Here is a 17,352-nt window from a genome sequence, read left to right as displayed (position 1 = left end):
CCAAAATGACTGATATAAAGTGAAAAATCAATTACCGTTAATTTAGACGGAGAAATTTTTGAGAATTCCCAGACCCCACAAATAATCTCTTTTAGGCGTCTCAGACACGTCTTGCTAACGGACATACAAAATAAATTCAAATAAGGCACAGATGCTCCTAGTCCAAAGCTCTGGCATTCGGATGCTGCATGTATGCCTAGGAAGAAACTTGGGGGGCCGCTCTCCCAGTGTGGGGTGCTCACTGCCTCCATGATGGCTCACTGGCAAAACAAAAGCTGAATGACATTTTTGCTTTTTACCCTTCTTCGTAAAAGCAAAAATCCCCTTCGGATTTCTTTTGGTTAGTGAAAACAAGTCTTAATGTAGGTCTTTCTTTTTTTTTTTTTTTTTTAAATATTTTATTTATTTGCGAGAGACACAATGAGAGACAGAGAGCATGAGAGGGGGAGGGTCAGAGGGAGAAGCAGACTCCCCGCCGAGCAGGGAGCCCGACGCGGGACTCGATCCCGGGACTCCAGGATCGTGACCTGAGCCGAAGGCAGTCGCTTAACGGACTGAGCCACCCAGGCGCCCAATGTAGGTCTTTCTTAAAAGCAAAGTGGCCTAACGTGAACTTTCACAAAGCAGGGGTTATCTGCGTAAGGCTAACTACTTTATGACAAAGGAGCCAAGTATTCTAGAGAATGGGGAAAGGATAGTCTCTTTAATAAATGGCACTGGGAAAACTAGACAGCCACATGCAAAAACAATGAGACTGGACCACTATCTTACACCCTACACAAAAATTAACTAAAAATGGGTTAAACACTTGAATGTAAGACCAGAAACCACAAAACTAGAAAAAATATGCGATAAGCTCTTTGACATAGGTCTTGGCAATGACATTTTTTTTTTAAGATTTTATTTATTTATTTGAGGGAGAGAATGAGAGAGAGAGAGCACATGAGAGGGGGGAGGGTCAGAGGGAGAAGCAGGCTCCCTGTCGAGCAAGGAGCCCGATATGGGACTCGACCCGGGACTCCAGGATCATGACCTGAGCCGAAGGCAGTCGCTTAACCAACTGAGCCACCCAGGCGCCCGGCAATGACATTTTTTAATGTGATACCCAAAAGCAAAGGCAACAAAAGCAAAAATAATCACCCACATCAAACTAAAAAGTTCCCGCACCGCATACGAAACCAACAAAATGAAAAGGCAAACTACCGAATGGGAGAAAATATTTGCAAATCTGATAGGGCATTAATATTTGAAATATATAAAGAACTCACACAACACAATAGCAAAAAAAAAAAAAAAATCCAATTAAAAAAATGGGCAGATCTGAAGAGACATTTTTCCAAAGACGTACAGATGGCCAACAAGTACCTGAAAAGATAGTCACCATCACAAATCATCAGGGAAATGCAAATTTAAACCACAATCAGACATCACCTCACACCTGTTAGAATGGCTATCATCACAAAGACAAGAAATAACAAGTGTGGGTGAGAAAAGGAACCCTCGTACACTGTTGGTGGGATATAAACTGGTGCAAGCACTAGGGAAAACAGCATGGAGGGCCCTCAAAAAATTAAAAATAGAACTGCCATGTGATCCAACAATTCCACTTCTGGTATACATCTAAAGGAAATCACTACCTCAAAAAGATACCTGAACCCCCATATTCACTGCAGCATTATTTACGATAGCCAAGACAGGGAAACAACCTAAGTGACCACTGAAGAATGAATGGGTAAAGAAATGTGGGGTGTGCATGTGTGTATACACACACACACATACACTCATACACACACATCGGAATATTATGCAGTCGTAAAAGGAAGAAAATCTTACCACTTCCAACAACATGGATGGACCTCGAGAGCATTATGCTAAGTGAAACAAGTCAAAGCCAAATACTGTATGATCTCACTTACATGTGGAATCTAATAATACTACTAAAAAAAAGCTCATAGATACAGAGAATATATTGGTGATTCCAGAGGTGGAGGTTGGGGGATGGGAGAAATGGGTGAAGGGGGTCAAAAGACACAAACTTCCGGGGCACCTGGGTGGCTCAGTCGTTAAGCGTCTGCCTTCAGCTCAGGTCACGATCCCAGGGTCCTAGGATCGAGCCCCGCATCAGGCTCCCTGCTCGGCGGGAAGCCTGCTTCTCCCTCTCCCACTCCCCCTGCTTGTGTTCCCTCTCTCGCTGTGTCTCTCTCTGTCAAATAAATAAAAATAAAATCTTTAAAAAAAAAAAAAGACACAAACTTCCAGCTATAAAATAAGACCTGGCACGCAACGTACAGCATCGTGACTATGGTTAATAATACCATACTGTATATTTGAAAGTTGCGAAGGCAAGAGATCTGAAAAGTTCTCATCACAAGGAAAAAAATTTGTAACTACGGAAGGTGATAGATGTTAACTGTTAACTAGACTTACTGTTCATCATTTTGAGATGTATACAAATAATATGTTGTATACCTGAAACGAATTTAATGTTCTATGTCAATGTTAACTTTTTTAAATAAAAAAGGGAAAAAATGCAAGCTAAACTTAAAAAAAAAAAAGGCTTTCGATTTATGAATCATGTCAATTTAATTAGTGGTCACAACCTACTGTGGATGCAGCCACTGAGAATGTTGGTTCCGTTGAGGATGGTCAAGGGACCTGTGTGAAGTGGCTCCTTTTGAGTTTCTCAGTAAGACTCATTCCCAGTCGGGGCGCCTGAGTGGCTCAGTCGTTAAGCATCTGCCTTCGGCTCAGGTCATGATTCCAGGTCCTGGGATCGAGCCCCGCATCGGGCTCCCTGCTCTGCGGGAGGCCTGCTTCTCCCTCTCCCACTCCCCCTGCTGTATTCCCTCTCTCGCTGTGTTTCTCTCTGTCAAATAAATAAATAAAATCTTTAAAAAAAAAAAAAAAAAGGAAAGACTCGTTCCCAGTCACAGGGACGAATGAAGGCAGTTACCCGTCTGCCGTCCGCTGTCCGTTATGATCTCGTGGGCTGTGCGGGGAAAGGACTCCTAAGCTGTGAACCTGGAAGCTCTGCGCCCCAGCACGGGACCACAGTGTGTCTTAGTGGCAGGTGTCACCATATCCACAAAGGCTTCAGGCCTACGTGACGGGCTGCAAAATGAGAAACATTTTCTAACCATTCAGATATGCTCACTTTGAGCTCTGCTCCCTTTGGACCCTTCCTTAAATGGCAGCTAGAGAAGCTGCACTCTGTCCAACTACCAGATGGAAAGAGAGTGGGGAGGGGGTGGGGAGGAAGAGCAGATTACTGAAAATAGGCTCAGTGGACCAGGTAATTTCAGAACTGCCTTTGGAGGCGGGGGATGCTTTATCATCTTCTCTGGAAGAATATAAACCTTAGGATGCTGTCCACTGGGAGGAGAGGAAAGGCTCAGGGGGATAAAACTAAACTCAGTTCCACAAGGTGTTGTCAAAATTCACCTTATTAGCAAAAGCTGAATTTAAACTTCATGCCACCCATGAACGAAGCTCCTATTTTTTTTTCAATAACTCTGTGTACTCACTGCTGGTCTTCTGCTGTCTCCGTTTCCTTCCCATCAACTTAAGAGGATTCTCAAGGGGCGCCTGGGTGGCTCAGTCGTTAAGCGTCTGCCTTCGGCTCAGGTCATGGTCCCAGGGTCCTGGGATCGAGTCCCACGTCGGGCTCCCTGCTCTGCGGGAGGCCTGCTTCTCACTCTCCCACTCCCCCTGCTTGTGTTCCCTCTCTTGCCGTGTCTCTCTCTGTCAAATAAATAAATAAAATCTTTAAAGAAAAAAAAAAGGCCTACTCAAGGGGCGCCTGGGGGAGCTCAGTCGGTTAAGCGTCTGCCTTCTGCTGGGGTTGGGATTCCAGGGTCCTGGGATCGAGCCCCGCATCGGGCTCCCTGCTCAGCGGGAGGCCTGCTTCTCCCTCTCCCACTTCCCCTCTTGTGTTCCCTCTCTCGCTGTCTCTCTCTCTCTCTCTGTCAAAAAAAATAAATAAAAATCTTTAAAAAAAAAAAAAAATAATAAATACTTCCAAATTAAAAAAAGAAAAGCTCCCTCTCTTCCTCTTGTGGTAAAAGGATGTGATACCTGTGAAGCTCAGCTGGGGAATCCAAGTAAGAAGCTAACAAATGGAGGACAGTGACAAGAAAATTAGAAAACCCCTTTGCGATGTCATGAAATCTCTGGATCAAAATGAACTTGAATCCCACCCTACCTCTTGACTTTTCAATTGCATAAGCCAATGAATCCTCTTTATTGGTTAGCCAGTTTTAGTCAGATTTTTGCTATTTGCAACTGAAAAAGCCCTAAGGAACATTCTCCTCAGATCCAATAACCTTCACCTCCCTACCCTTTCAATCATTCACTCTCATGGCCACTCAACCTAGTTCCTGTCTTGCTCTATATCCTTTGAAATTTTAATCTCAAATGCACTATTTTCTCCAACTATCTTACTTCTTCAACCTCAAGACCCAAGCCTGTTGGTGACTTTCTATAGTCTCTCAATCTAATAGGCCACTTTTTTTTTTTTTAAAGTAAGCTCTACACCCAATGTGGGGCTTGAACTTATGACCCTGAGATCAAGGGTCGCACGCTCTATCCTCTGAGCCAGCCAGATGCCCCAATAGGCCACTTTTATACTCATTTCTCTATGTGGCCCAGACCACAAACCCTCTTGGACTCAGACTCCCAATCGCTTCCATGGTCATCCATCATCCCTACCCCACAACACTGTTCTAGCTCATTCATCCAAGCAGCTGAGTACTGCTGAACGGAGGAGATCACTCCCTCGTGGGTTGGTTCCATTACAAGCTCGATCTCCCACAGCAACCGCCCTCCATGCTGCCCAGCAAGTTCATGCAGGGAGCACACAGCAGACACTCGGGAAATGTCAAATGAGTATCTGTGACGGGGTCCCCAGTAAGCCGTCTCCCGCTTTTCATCACACCTGTTTCAAACCTTCACGACTTTCTCAAGCCACCTCCTCCTCTTCTTTTAGCAAATCAATCACCTCATGTTCTACTACAGGGTAAAAATACCTGGGAACTCTCTCGATCTCCTGAATCCCGAATCTATCTCCTTATAAGTAACTTACTAGTGTCAGTTCCCTTTTATCCAGAGAGCCATTCATTCTCCAGATATTTGACTGCCCAGTACATGCCAGGCACTGTACTCTACTCGGCCCTAGAAAGAGTGTGTGTTGGCAGGGAGAGGGGTAGAGTCAGAAAGGACGTGGCAACAACCTGAGAAAAGGGAACATGGCCCCTTTGAAGATCTGAACGCTAGTAGATGTGGCTAGTATAGAGGTGGGGCCGGAACAAGCAGTCAGTGTTTGAAGCTGCCGGTGTTTGTGGGCCAACTAAAGATTTAGTCTTTATCAAAACACATGGAAGGATTTTAGGTAGGGAGATGACATGATCAAATGCACATTTTGAAAAGATCACTCCTCTTATTAAAGCTGTAGTTACCTATGTTAGTTTGTTCTCTGTCCTTTCCGTAGCTAAAAATATTTCAAATAGATTCCCAGGCCCTAACACAGACCTAGAGTCAGAATCTTTGGGGGCAGAGTCTGGAAGTTCGTCTGTTTACAAAGCTCCCAGGAGATTCTGAAGAACAGCTAAGTCTGAGAACCACTGTTTTAGAGCATTAAAAAAATGAAGCTAGCGTACTTACCATAAAATGTATTTTTCTGCTTGTATCTTGCATCTAGTGTGGGCTTACAAAAATGGGACTTGGGGCACCTGGGTGGCTCAGTCAGTTAAGCATCTGTCTTCCGCTCAGGTCATGATCCCAGGGTTCTGGCATCGAGCCCCACATCCAGTTACCTGCTCAGCGGGGAGTCTGCTTCTCCCTCTGCCCCTCCCCCACCCCCCGCTTGTGCTCTCTCTCTCAAATAAATAAAATCTTCAAAAAAATAGGACTTGGAAAAGACTTTATAAACTACCCATGTATCATAAAACATCCTGGTTATGGGTTACCATGAATACCACCTCCTGGTCAAAATGCCAAAGGACTGAAGACATTTTTCCTAATAAATTCTCTCCTATTTACTTAGGAAATAGTGTTCTCTCTTCCTAAACTATTTTTTTTAAAGATTATTTATTTATTTATTTATTAGAGAGTGCACAGGAGAGAAACAGCATGAGAGGGGAGAGGGTCAGAGGGAGAAGCAGGCTCCCCGCTGAGCCGGGAGCCCGATGTGGGACTCGATCCCAGGACCCTGGAATCATGACCTGAGCTGAAGGCAGTCGCTTAACCAACTGAGCCACCCAGGTGCCCTCTCTTCCTAAACTATTATGCACCTTAACACATTAGCTAGTGTTCAAAGAGCTAGTTAAGCTCTACAGGGTGAACCCACAATTATTCAAGTAACTGAAGATCTTTAAGTGCCGTGAAATTCCTAAAGTTGTTCTACTAGTTTTTGTGTTTTTTTTTCTTGTTTTTTAAGAGAGAGAAAGTGCATGCACAGGCATGCAGGGGGGAGGGGCAGAGGTAGAGAGAGAACGTTAAGCAGGCCCCAAGCCCATAGTGGAGCCCACATGAGATCATGACCTGAGTCAAAATCAAGAGTCAGATGCTCAACGGATGCTCAACCGACTGAGTCACCTAGGCGTCCCTGTTCTTAGTTTTTTGGTTTTTTTTTAAGATTTTATTTATTTATTTGAGAGAGAGAGAGAAACCACATGAGAGGGGGGAGGGTCAGAGGGTGAAGCAGACTCCCTGCCAAGCAGGGAGCCCAATGCGGGACTAGATCCAGGGACTCCAGGATCATGACCTGAGCCGAAGGCAGTTGCTTAACCAACTGAGCCACCCAGGCGCCCTGTTCTTAGGTTTTTTAATGTGTATTTTTCTTTTACTTTTAAAGACCTGCCCTTTCTAATTATTTTATGTTGAAAGTAGTATTAGAATAAATATGCAATCCTTAAAAACATACAAGTCACATGCTATGCGGGGAGAGAGGAGAGAGGCATTTGTCACAGAAAATCCACATACATGTTGTAGAAATCACCTATGCCCGGTTAAGATCATGTTCAGTACAGTCTGCATTATTTATGATTAAAAGACAAGAATGTACAAAAAATGAAGGCCATTCCTCCAATCTGTTTGCCAAGAGCCTTCATGTTTTCTCTTTGCACTACTTTTTTTTTTTTTAAGATTTTATTTATTTATTTGATAGAGAGAGACACAGCGAAAAAGGGAACACAAGCAGAGGGAATAGGAGAGGGAGAAGCAGGCTTCCCACTAAGCAGGGAGCCCGATGCGGGGCTCGATCCCAAGACCCTGGGATCCTGACCTGAGCTGAAGGCAGACACTTAACAACTGAGCCACCCAGGCGCCCCTGCACTACTTCTTTATAAAGCAGACAAAAATGCTAGAAAGTCAGATGATGCCATAACCGCTTCTACTTGACAAAGTGCCAAAAGAGGGCTACAGCTAGACCAAGGGGAAGAGGAAGAAAAAATCAGATAAACCACATTTTCCAAATCAACTACTGCTGACATGATGAAAGACACAAAAAGGCATTTGTGATACAGCTCTTCACAGCCTTGTAACCAAACACTTATAAGAAACGTATTTCTTCTTCCTGCATTTCTTCAGGCCCAGTGATCCTTTATGGGTATAAAATGGGGAAATACCAACTACTTCATATGTTGGGAAGAGTAAAGGAAATTTATTTCAAAAACACATACTACTTACTCTGTGCCAGGCCCATTCTATTTTACAAATATTAACACACCTCCTCCTTCCAACAGCCTTATGAGCTAGGTACTATTATCCTTATTTTACAGATGGGGGAACTGAGGCACACAGAGGTAACTACATTTGCCAGAGGTTACCAGCAGATACCTGGTAGAACCTGGGTTCCAATCTAAACTGAGGGGTGTGAGCCCATTCTCTTAAGCTCCCCCTTTGCTGCCTGAGATAATTTAGCCCCTCAAGTGGTAAGGGCTCGGTGGTGGCCTCTGGGATAGCTGCTAACATTTTTACTCTTCCGAGCAGCTTGCCCCAACCAGCAAACATCACTCACTGCCCATAAAGTTTATTTATACCTCACCCTCCCGACCTTGGGTGGGCTTTCTACTCTGAACCTCTCTGCCTGCACGCCCAGGTAGCCCCAGCCTCCAGCCCCAGGGGCACGGCCAGGGCACTTCCTGTACCAGGGCCTGACCGGCTGGTTCCCTCCCAGCACAGGTGGCACCTCTGATAATGGTTTGGGGAATGAGGTGTCCAATGCTGGCAGAGATGTCACAGACTGAAAGGGCCGGACGGCCAAGCCTCCGTTCCAGGCGGGCCCGTGAGGTCCCGGCCGCAGTATGGAGAAACTTCAACGTGGGAGAAACTGGGGCAGGTGACCATGCTTAATTCCAAATCTTAACATTTACTTCAACTACCAGCTCATTTAAAAAAAGAAGAGAAGAAAAAGAAAAACCTTGGAGTTACTGTCCCAAGTCACACAGCAACTCAGTGGCCTCTGCCCTTACTACCAAACCGCGAGGTTAAGCTAAGCCGACCGCACCACTGTCTCCGCGGCAGTGAGCGCCGGCCACGGCGCCTTCCACCCGGCCTGCGGCAGCTTCGCCCTTCCCCCTGGTTCGGCGTTCTCCCACCCGCCGATCCGGGCACATACCCCAGCCCACGCCAAACGGGGAACGCACGGCTGGGCAAGGGAGACATCCCTTGTGCGGGGGGGGCGCCCCCGCACGGTTTTAGGGTCGGGGGAATGGACTGTAAGTTGATCGTTGCCTTTTAGTTCCGGGACAAGAAGAGCGCCAAAACAGCCTGAGTCACCAACGGCCGCCACCTGCCGGAAGCCACTACTTCGGCGTCCTCTTCCAGCTAGAGAGCCGCGTTTCCCGTGAGCCCGCGGGCGCTCGAGGACTACGACTCCCGGCATGCTTCGAGGCCGCTGGAGTTAACCCTTCGGGGCCCGCAGCCTCCTCCCAGCGCCCCGCCTCCGCCCTTACCTGGACCCCGCAGGGTGAGTTTTTGGGAGCTGGGGAGGGACTCTTTCCTTTATTTAAGCTTGATTTAAGGTGTGCGTGCGTGCGTGTGTGCGTGTGCGTGTGTGTGTGTGTGTGATGTATTCTGGGAGGGTGGAATGATTCTGATTTTTCTAAAATGGGACAATGTTCAGTAATGAGATTCAGACGCATTTTTTGCAAGTGGGAGACAGATTCAACTCTCTGAACCCCAGGGTCTAAGTGGAATTACTACTATCTTCCTCAGAACGCTGCCTAAATCCTTTCCTTCCTTATCCCTAGAACAAAATAGCCAGCAACCTCTCCCCTCTCCCAACCCACCTCTGACTTAGACCCTACCCTGGTGTCCCTGGCAAGGTTTGGGACCTGGCACCAGTGTCAGGGTTATTATTCCCTGGTTGGGGGTTAAGTACCTGGAGAGCCCATAGGACCTCCCACATCTTTTTTATTAGAGATTTTAGAATTTAGGTCCTTTGCCTCTCAGGGCCTGCCCTTCCCCTCAGGTGCCACCACAGAGTGAGTCCCTGCAAGTTCAGCAGGCACCCTGCCTTTGTCAGACTTGAATGACCGTGGGCTTGTGCAAAAGGGTTCCTTCCTTGGGATTATGGGTGGTGGGTGTTAAACCTGATCCTTGCCCCCACCCTCACCCTTAATACAATACTGGGAAAGGAGACAATGGGGGGTGTCACACTCCTCTTTCTGTTACTATTCTTTATCTACATTGTGCACAATCCCAGTTCTGGGCTGGGAGGGAGGGCAGCAGGGACTGTAAGATTTGGGGATTATTAGTCTGTGGGGTCAACTACCCCTGTTTCTCAACCGTGGTCAGAGGGAAGTGGAGGACCTGCTTGTTTTTTTCACCTTTCACTGCTCCCAGACCCCAATTTTTTTTAAGATTTTATTTTTGAGTGGTCTGCACACCCAATGTGGGGCCCGAACCCACAACCCGGAGAGATCAGGAGTTGCATGTTCTACTGACTGAGCCAGCCAGGTGCCCCTCCCAGACCCCACTTTAACAATCCTACTTCACAAGGCCCCCCTCCCTGCCTCAGCCTTTAAGAACCTAAAGCTGCTAGAAAAAAGGGCTACTCTGTGTCAGGGGCTTGAGGCCTGGAATACCTGGATCCTCTTCTTTGCTTCACCCCTATGTCAGTGTCTGTCACTGGCAAGCATCCTATCCTTACCCCGGAGGTTAACTCCCTCATTCTAGGCAGTCTCTGGCTTCCTTCCCCTGCCCCCAAAGGGGCCATTGTTCTGGCCAGCATTTGGGGCCGAGTGAACAGAAGAGAGAAGACCTTGGGGCAGGAGTCCTGAACCATAGGAGTCCAGGGCAGGCCAGCATATCTCTCCTCTATCTCACCCTCCCCACCGCCAACTGGCTCCCTGCCCCTGCCCCCGCCCCTTGACATCCCAGACTCCCTGGCTATTTAAACAGAGATGGGTGCCCCCATCGGCACACTGTCCTTTGGCCACCGGACATCATGCCTCCCAAGAAGGATGTTCCCATGAAGAAACCAGCGGGACCCTCTATTGCCAAGCCTGCTGCCAAACCAGCAGCAGGGGCCCCTCCAGCCAAGACCAAGGCTGAGCCAGCTCCAGCTGCCCCTCCCGCCCCTCAGAAAACCCAGGAGCCCCCCATCGATCTCTCCAAAGTGGTGGTGAGTCCCGGGAAAGTGAGGAAAGAATTTGGAAGGGATGATACAGGGTGGGAAACAGCCTAGGGGATTTGGGGGTATCTAGAAGACAGGGAATCAGTAAGCACTGGACAGATATTAGAGATTTCTTTTAGTCCCCCCTTTGGAAGCATCCAGGCTTATGACTCTGCTGTTCTTTTTTGTTCTCTCCCTCTAACCTATAACATGTGTGTGGGTACGTACACACATTCTCACTGACCCCCATGCTGGAGGCAGGGACCCGTGAGATGGGGAACATCTGGGTTCTGAGGACAGTTTCAAGGTGAAGAGAGGGAACTGGTGCCTGTTTCTGGCTGACAGTTCAATTCTAAAAGCCACAGCCCTGAACCCCAGGAGGGAAGGCTGAAGAGGACAGACTTGTTAGACAATCACAGCTGGGGGCCAGGGGTAAATTTAGCTTTTGTTCAGTCCCCAGTTATGTGAGGGATGCAGAGCTCAGGGCCCTGGAGGGAGGGAAACAGGTGGCATGGGATTAACCCTGTTCCCAGGAAACCCTCCCCCCCCATAATTCCCCCTCTTGGGATTCTCCCAAGGTCCAGAGCTGGGAATGGGACTGAGGTGGCTGGGCTCCCCGCCTGGTCTCGTTGAGCCCCTCCCCAGAAGTGGCTGCCAGTTGGTTGGGAGGAGTGCTGGAGAGAGATTGAATGAGCCCTGTCATCCCTCCTCACCTGCTCTTTTCTTCCACAGATCGAGTTTAACAAGGATCAGCTGGAGGGTGAGGCGAAGCTGGTCCCTTAAGCTCCACGGTCTAGTCCCAAGCCCCTGGTCAGATCCTCTTTCTATTCCGCTGACTCCAGTCCCAACCTTGAAATCTTCCACGCTAGTGGTCTTTGTGTCCCCTATTCTGCCCAGCCCTAGCACATAGTTTCTGAACCTCCTTTCTGTTGGGGTGGGGGAGGGGTGGTGATGGGAAACCCTGGTCCCAACACTGACCTCTTCTTATACTTCAGAGTTCAAGGAGGCCTTTGAGCTGTTTGATCGAGTAGGGGATGGCAAGATCCTGTACGGTCAGTGTGGGGATGTGATGAGGGCCCTGGGCCAGAACCCCACCAACGCCGAGGTGCTCAGGGTCCTGGGGAACCCCAAGAGTGATGGTGAGGGGGACGCCTGGAACAATGCGGGTTTTCGGGGTGGTGGTGGAACCGAGGAATGTTGGCAAGGTGACAAAGGATACTGGGGTGGGTCTCAGGACTTCAAAAACTGTCAAACTCCGGGTAGAAAAACAAACTGAATGTTGAACAGGATGAAAGCCTTCGTGGTAGGGATGGGAGCTGGGTGCAAGGTGACTCTACAGTGACCTCTCCCTCCCCTTTCTAACCTCTAGAGCTGAAGTCCCGGCGTGTGGACTTTGAGACTTTCCTGCCCATGCTCCAGGCCGTAGCCAAAAACCGGGACCAAGGCTCATATGAGGACTACCTGGAGGGGCTTCGGGTGTTTGACAAAGAGGGGAACGGCAAAGTCATGGGAGCAGAGCTCAGACATGTCCTCACCACCCTGGGTGAGGCAGGGACCAGAACTCCTGTGGGTTGGAGAGGAGGGGGTGGACCAAGGAGGTTAGCCAAGTAGGCAGAGCCAGGGAAGGATTATCGGCCTATAGGTCATGGGCAGGAGACTGAGAAGGTCAGAGCCATGGGGGCAGAATCTGAAGGGCTTCTTCCTGCAAGAGGTGAAGTGAGGGTACATGCAGATGCCTCCCAAAGGACAGAGGAAAGGGGATGAGGTGGAAAACCTGATGTTCTGTGGTGGAAGAGATGCTTGTGCTCTGTGATCTTGTAGCCCCTTAACCCTCTGGAATCCACTTTCCCTCTGTCAAAGCTTTCACCAGGTGCTAATGCAGATGAGATGGAAAGCAAGATGCAGGGACACATTCGAGCTGTTACCATTACAAGGAGAGGATCCCTTTGGGGTTCTGTTGCTATGAGCAAGTTTTCAAGGGTGGGAGAAGAGAAGGTACCACCCAGAAGAGAAAGGCCTGGTTGGGGAAGGAGGGAGGGCAGGGACTAAAATTCTATGTCTGGGGCTCAGGAGAGAGGATGACTGAAGAGGAGGTGGAGACTGTTCTGGCAGGACACGAGGACAGCAATGGCTGCATCAACTATGAAGGTGAGGAGCCAAAGGAGCAGAAGGGACAGGGGAGGAGGGGAGGCAGAAGGCTCGCGGTGTGTGGGTGGGGACACCCGGGGCCTGGATTGTCTAAAATCAGATGGATTATCGAAGGGTCTGCTTCTGAACCTCTCTTGCTTCCTCTCTACAGCCTTCCTGAAGCACATCCTAAGCGTCTGAGCTCTCCAGGTAGGGCTCCCCACACCCCACCTGGAGAGGCAAGTTTCCTTTCCTTCCCGCAGCCAGGGCAGAAAAGCAGGGAAGTGCGTTTTCGTGTCCTGCTGCGCGCGAGCGACAGGCCTTGGCAGCTTTCGTCTTTTTCCACAGATGCAGCGGGGTCGGACACTGCCCCCCTTCCCCGGCAGGCGGAAGCACGTTCCTGCCACTAGGAGGCCACCTCTTGTTTCAAAATAAAGAGACGATTCCTCCCTAGGCGTCCGACTGTTGCTTTCTTCAGTCGTGGGACGGGGCGGGGGGGGAAAGGGGGGTTAGGGAGGGAGGGGGGGCGGGCAGGGTGGGCTCTCCTCTCCCCAATCCGATATCCTCTGATCTTCCCGCTCCACGGAGGAGCAGCTTCCCCACGCCCCGCTCGACCCGCTTCGGCGGTTTCCTCCCCCCAGGTATGGCTATGCGGGAGGAAGCAGCAGCGGGCCCCGCCCACCTCATTACTAATGTAGCAATATTATCTGCATAAAGCCAGGCCGGGACTCCTATTGGCTGGATCAGCTGAGGGTGACGTCACTGGGACGTACTAAGACCAGGGTTGGGCCGGGAATCGGAGCCATTACTGCAGGAAAAGGTCCCGCGGAGCGGAGCCGTCAAGATGGTGGGGCCCGGGACCTGGAACGATGAGCGGGATTTGGGGCGAGAGGCGGGAAGTCGGGGGTAGGGGTTTGCAAAGGGAACCTGAGGGCCTGGAAGGTCGGGGGTGGGGTTGGAAAGTTTGGGGGTCCGGTCCTGTCGGGAAGCGAGTCCCCCAGCACGGAACAGGAGTTTGTGGGACTGGGATGGAAGCTTGGGGATTGGGGTTCAGATGCTGACTGCTCCCCTCTTCTCTGAGCAGTGTGACTTCACCGAGGACCAGACTGCAGGTAAGTAATCTCTGACCCCTACTGAGGTCATGTTTAGGGAGAGGGACCCCCGCCTCTAGCACCTACCTCCTAACCCCAACCTGTCATCTCTTCAGCACCCCCAGGGAAGTACTTCCTGGATTCCCTTCTCCTTCTTTCTGGATCCTCCATTTTCTTTTCTCACTCTTTCTTCCTCCCTCCCCTTCCACTCTAGATCCGAGCCCCAAGCCCCGGGTGAGTTTTAGGTGGTGTGGGTATGTGAAACAACTTGGTCGCCTAATGCCTGCTGTGTGTGGTGTGGGGAGGGTGTATTAAGTTGCCTGTGGTCCTGTCCTTTAATCAGCTTCTGCCTCTTTTCTCCTCCTGTGATAACCCCCGCCCCAGCTTGGAATTGTTAAGATTGTAAAAAGCAGTGACCTGGAATTTTGAGGAAATGGGGACAGGGGGATTTGCTGAGGATACTTCACAGCTGTACCCTCTGAAGGTTTCTTTCTGTACAGGAGGGGTTGGAAGTGGCAGGCTGGGATGACCCCAGTCCCAGGCTGCTGCTCCCACTTCCTTATAAGGACAGGACCCAGACAGGGCGGTGGCAAATTCCTGCCCTGAGCAGAGTAGTGAGGCTGGGCAGGCTTGCTGTAGGCACAGGGGCCTGTGAATGGATGTTACCATTCTGCCCAGGGGGGAGGAAGGCTGTGTCATTATGTGGGACACCTGTGTTGGGAGGCAGGGACACTAGGTCCCTCTTACTGGACTTGGGTGTACAGTGATACAAATACCTGGTTTCCTCAGCATGAGCAAAGTTGAATGGGCAGAAGGGGTTGTGAGGGAGAGTATGGGTTAACCCCCATATGCTCAGTGCTGATGTATATCTGAATCTTCAGAGTTCAAGGAGGCCTTTCAGCTGTTTGACCGGACAGGGGACGGCAAGATCCTGTACAGCCAGTGTGGGGACGTGATGAGGGCCCTGGGCCAGAACCCCACCAACGCCGAGGTGCTCAAGGTCCTGGGGAACCCCAAGAGTGATGGTGAGGGTCCTCACAAACGATTTCTCAGTGTGGTAATGGGTCTACAGTTCTTCAGCTGAGAGCTTCCCTTTATCTTCATAGGCCCAGAACTCAAGCAGGTTTGTCTCAACTAGCAAATCCCACAGATTTCTCCTGCTTTGAGTGGGAGCCACCTGCTCACTTGTGGTCCCCGTAATCTCCTCAGTCCTGAGAACCCGTGTGACTTTCCTTCCACCTCCTTTATGGCAGAGATGAATGTGAAGGTGCTGGACTTTGAACACTTCCTGCCCATGCTGCAGACTGTGGCCAAGAACAAGGACCAGGGCACCTATGAGGACTATGTTGAAGGCCTTCGGGTGTTTGACAAGGAAGGGAATGGCACGGTCATGGGTGCTGAAATCCGGCATGTTCTTGTCACCCTGGGTAAGGCTCTGCCCTTGCTCCTTGAGTGGAGGTGCCACCTGATACACACCTGCCACCTAGTTCCCAAAATGCTTTTTCTCTTTCCCTCTGCAGGTGAGAAGATGACGGAGGAAGAAGTAGAGATGCTGGTGGCAGGGCATGAGGACAGCAATGGTTGTATCAACTATGAAGGTGAGGGATGAACTGGGGCTCTCGTGAAGCAAGTTGTCCAGGCAGGTCACGCCTGGCGTTTGGGGCTCTCCCTGCTCCCTGGGCTCCAAAAAGCCAGGAGGCAAGGAGCAGGGCCCAGCCTGGCCCAGGAGTGGGAGGCCATGGGAATAGGACAGGAAAGGAAGGGACAATGTGTGAAGGGGGGGGTGGGGGGGGGAAAGGAATGGGGAGTCAAATCAAGGGAATGTCTGTTCCCCTACTGCCTGACCCCTTCACCCCATGTCTGTGTCTGGTCTTCACCATGAATGTCTCTTCCTTCCTGCAGCATTTGTGAGGCATATCCTGTCTGGGTGACGGGCCCAGTGGGGCGGGTACGGCTCCTCCCAGCCTCCCCTTCTCTAGTTGCCCCCTCCCCAGTGTATTTCTGCCCAAGCTCTGCTCTCTAGCCCTTGCCCTACCCCTACTACCATCTGACTTCCTCCTAGCATGTTTCTGCATGGAGCTGACTGGGGAGGGGAGGGGAGGGGAGGGGGAGGGGTTCCTCAAAGAGGAAGACAGCCTGGGGATGTGGTACCTCCTTTTCTCCTAGAATGGGCTCTGAGGTTTTGCTTATAGGGCCTGGGGTGCTAGTGTCTGGGAACTCGCACCGGCCTGTCCCCGTCTTGCTTCAGGGTGATCCTTTGGCCCTGGGGATAGGTGGTTGCATAGGGGGGTTGGTTGCCTGCCCCATCGTGCTGCTATAGCTGATTAGTCTTTTCTTCTTCCTTCTGCTGGGCAGCTTGGAGGTACCCTAACCCAAACCTCTGTCTTCTCCTGCCAATGGCTGACAGTAGCTATAGGTGTAGTTGAGAACTTCTCTGCCTCCTGCTGTGTCCTTGCTGCTCAGGGTGGGGTGGAGGAGCTAACAGTGGGTGGGAGGGGAGCTGGGGGCCGAGAGAACTGGGCAGACTCAAGGTGGCTCCTCTGCAAAGCCAAGGTTGGTTTCTGCGGGCACGCTCCTGTGCTACCCTTGTGGTCCTATGGTCTCCTGGCCCCTGGTGGACCCCTCCCCGCAGCCCTACTCCCTGGCTCACCCGTCTCTCTGATCCACAGAGCTCGTCCGTATGGTGCTGAATGGCTGAGGACGTTCGAGCCCTGTGTCTTCCCCTGTGTGAGACTGCATGTAGCCCTGAAGGCGTCCTAGGTCCTCCTCTCACAGCACCTTCGCCAGCTCGTCTCTCTTGGATGATATTTGCTGTCAGCATTCACCAAATAAACTTGCTCTGTGCCCTAAGCATGGTTCTGCTTTCCTTTGTGAGCAGGGTGAAGGGGAGGAGAGACCATCTAGGGTCAACAGACCAGGGGCCTGGGAAAGCTGGGGGAAGGGCTGGTAGGATCCGTCTTTGTGTCATTTAAGAAATGCTGGCCCCATTCATTGATGCTACTACAAAGGCTACCCCTTGGGGGATTAAGGAAGCCATACCTCCCTGTAGGACCAGGGCTGACCATCCTCATTCTGTCTCTTACCCAGGAGGTCCTCCTAGCCCTCCGACTGGTTAAACCCAGCCCTCACCCTCCCAAGCACTGACGGCCTTTGGTGGGGAAAGCCCAGGGAGTGTCTGATGGAGAGAACGCCAGGCCCAGTCAGCACTGCCTGAGCCTGTCACTTCGGCAGGGCTAGGGGCCAGTAACAACACAAGTACGTGAGATGCCTGCCTTCTTCCCGCCTAATAAGGGAAGGAATGAAGCCCTTACTTCTGCAAGGATAAATATACAAAATCTCCAGGTTGTGAGGATGTCCTTCCAAGTCTCAAACAGCTATTTTTGGGGCAGGTGAGGGCCGGTACCCGGCTCCCGTACCCACACACAGCCCAACAGCTGTGCCGCGTGCAGCCCGTTGCGGAGAGAGGCCCAGTGTCTGCGGGCCCGTGGCAGCAAATGCCCCTGGGAAGGACTCCGGGAA

The 17,352-nt window shown here is 50.5% G+C and overlaps 2 protein-coding genes across 3 annotated transcripts; both read left to right on the top strand.

Annotated features, from left to right (window-relative positions):
* The first annotated feature begins 8,948 nt into the window (after positions 1-8,948).
* On the top strand, positions 8,949-13,193 carry MYL6B (myosin light chain 6B). The gene is made up of 8 exons (XM_021687176.2): positions 8,949-8,965; positions 10,402-10,624; positions 11,348-11,375; positions 11,611-11,754; positions 11,985-12,158; positions 12,686-12,763; positions 12,915-12,952; positions 13,091-13,193. The coding sequence occupies exons 2-7, from the start codon at positions 10,448-10,450 to the stop codon at positions 12,941-12,943; spliced, it is 630 nt and encodes a 209-aa protein (XP_021542851.1). The 5' UTR covers positions 8,949-8,965; positions 10,402-10,447; the 3' UTR covers positions 12,944-12,952; positions 13,091-13,193.
* A 262-nt stretch (positions 13,194-13,455) lies between these two features.
* On the top strand, positions 13,456-16,683 carry MYL6 (myosin light chain 6). 2 transcript variants are annotated; one of them, XM_021687177.2, is made up of 7 exons: positions 13,537-13,589; positions 13,827-13,854; positions 14,715-14,858; positions 15,087-15,260; positions 15,354-15,431; positions 15,736-15,781; positions 16,503-16,683. In XM_021687177.2, exons 1-6 carry the CDS (start codon positions 13,587-13,589, stop codon positions 15,762-15,764), a joined length of 456 nt encoding a protein of 151 aa, XP_021542852.1. In that variant the 5' UTR covers positions 13,537-13,586; the 3' UTR covers positions 15,765-15,781; positions 16,503-16,683. The 2 variants fall into 2 exon arrangements, with proteins under 2 accessions (XP_021542853.1, XP_021542852.1); XM_021687178.1 differs by lacking the exon at positions 15,736-15,781 and having other exon boundaries at positions 13,456-13,589.
* The last annotated feature ends 669 nt before the right edge of the window (positions 16,684-17,352 follow it).

The sequence above is a fragment of the Neomonachus schauinslandi genome, chromosome 5 (genome assembly GCF_002201575.2).
Source record: "Neomonachus schauinslandi chromosome 5, ASM220157v2, whole genome shotgun sequence".
NCBI lineage: Eukaryota > Metazoa > Chordata > Mammalia > Carnivora > Phocidae > Neomonachus > Neomonachus schauinslandi.
This window is presented reverse-complemented; position numbering and strand designations above follow the sequence as displayed.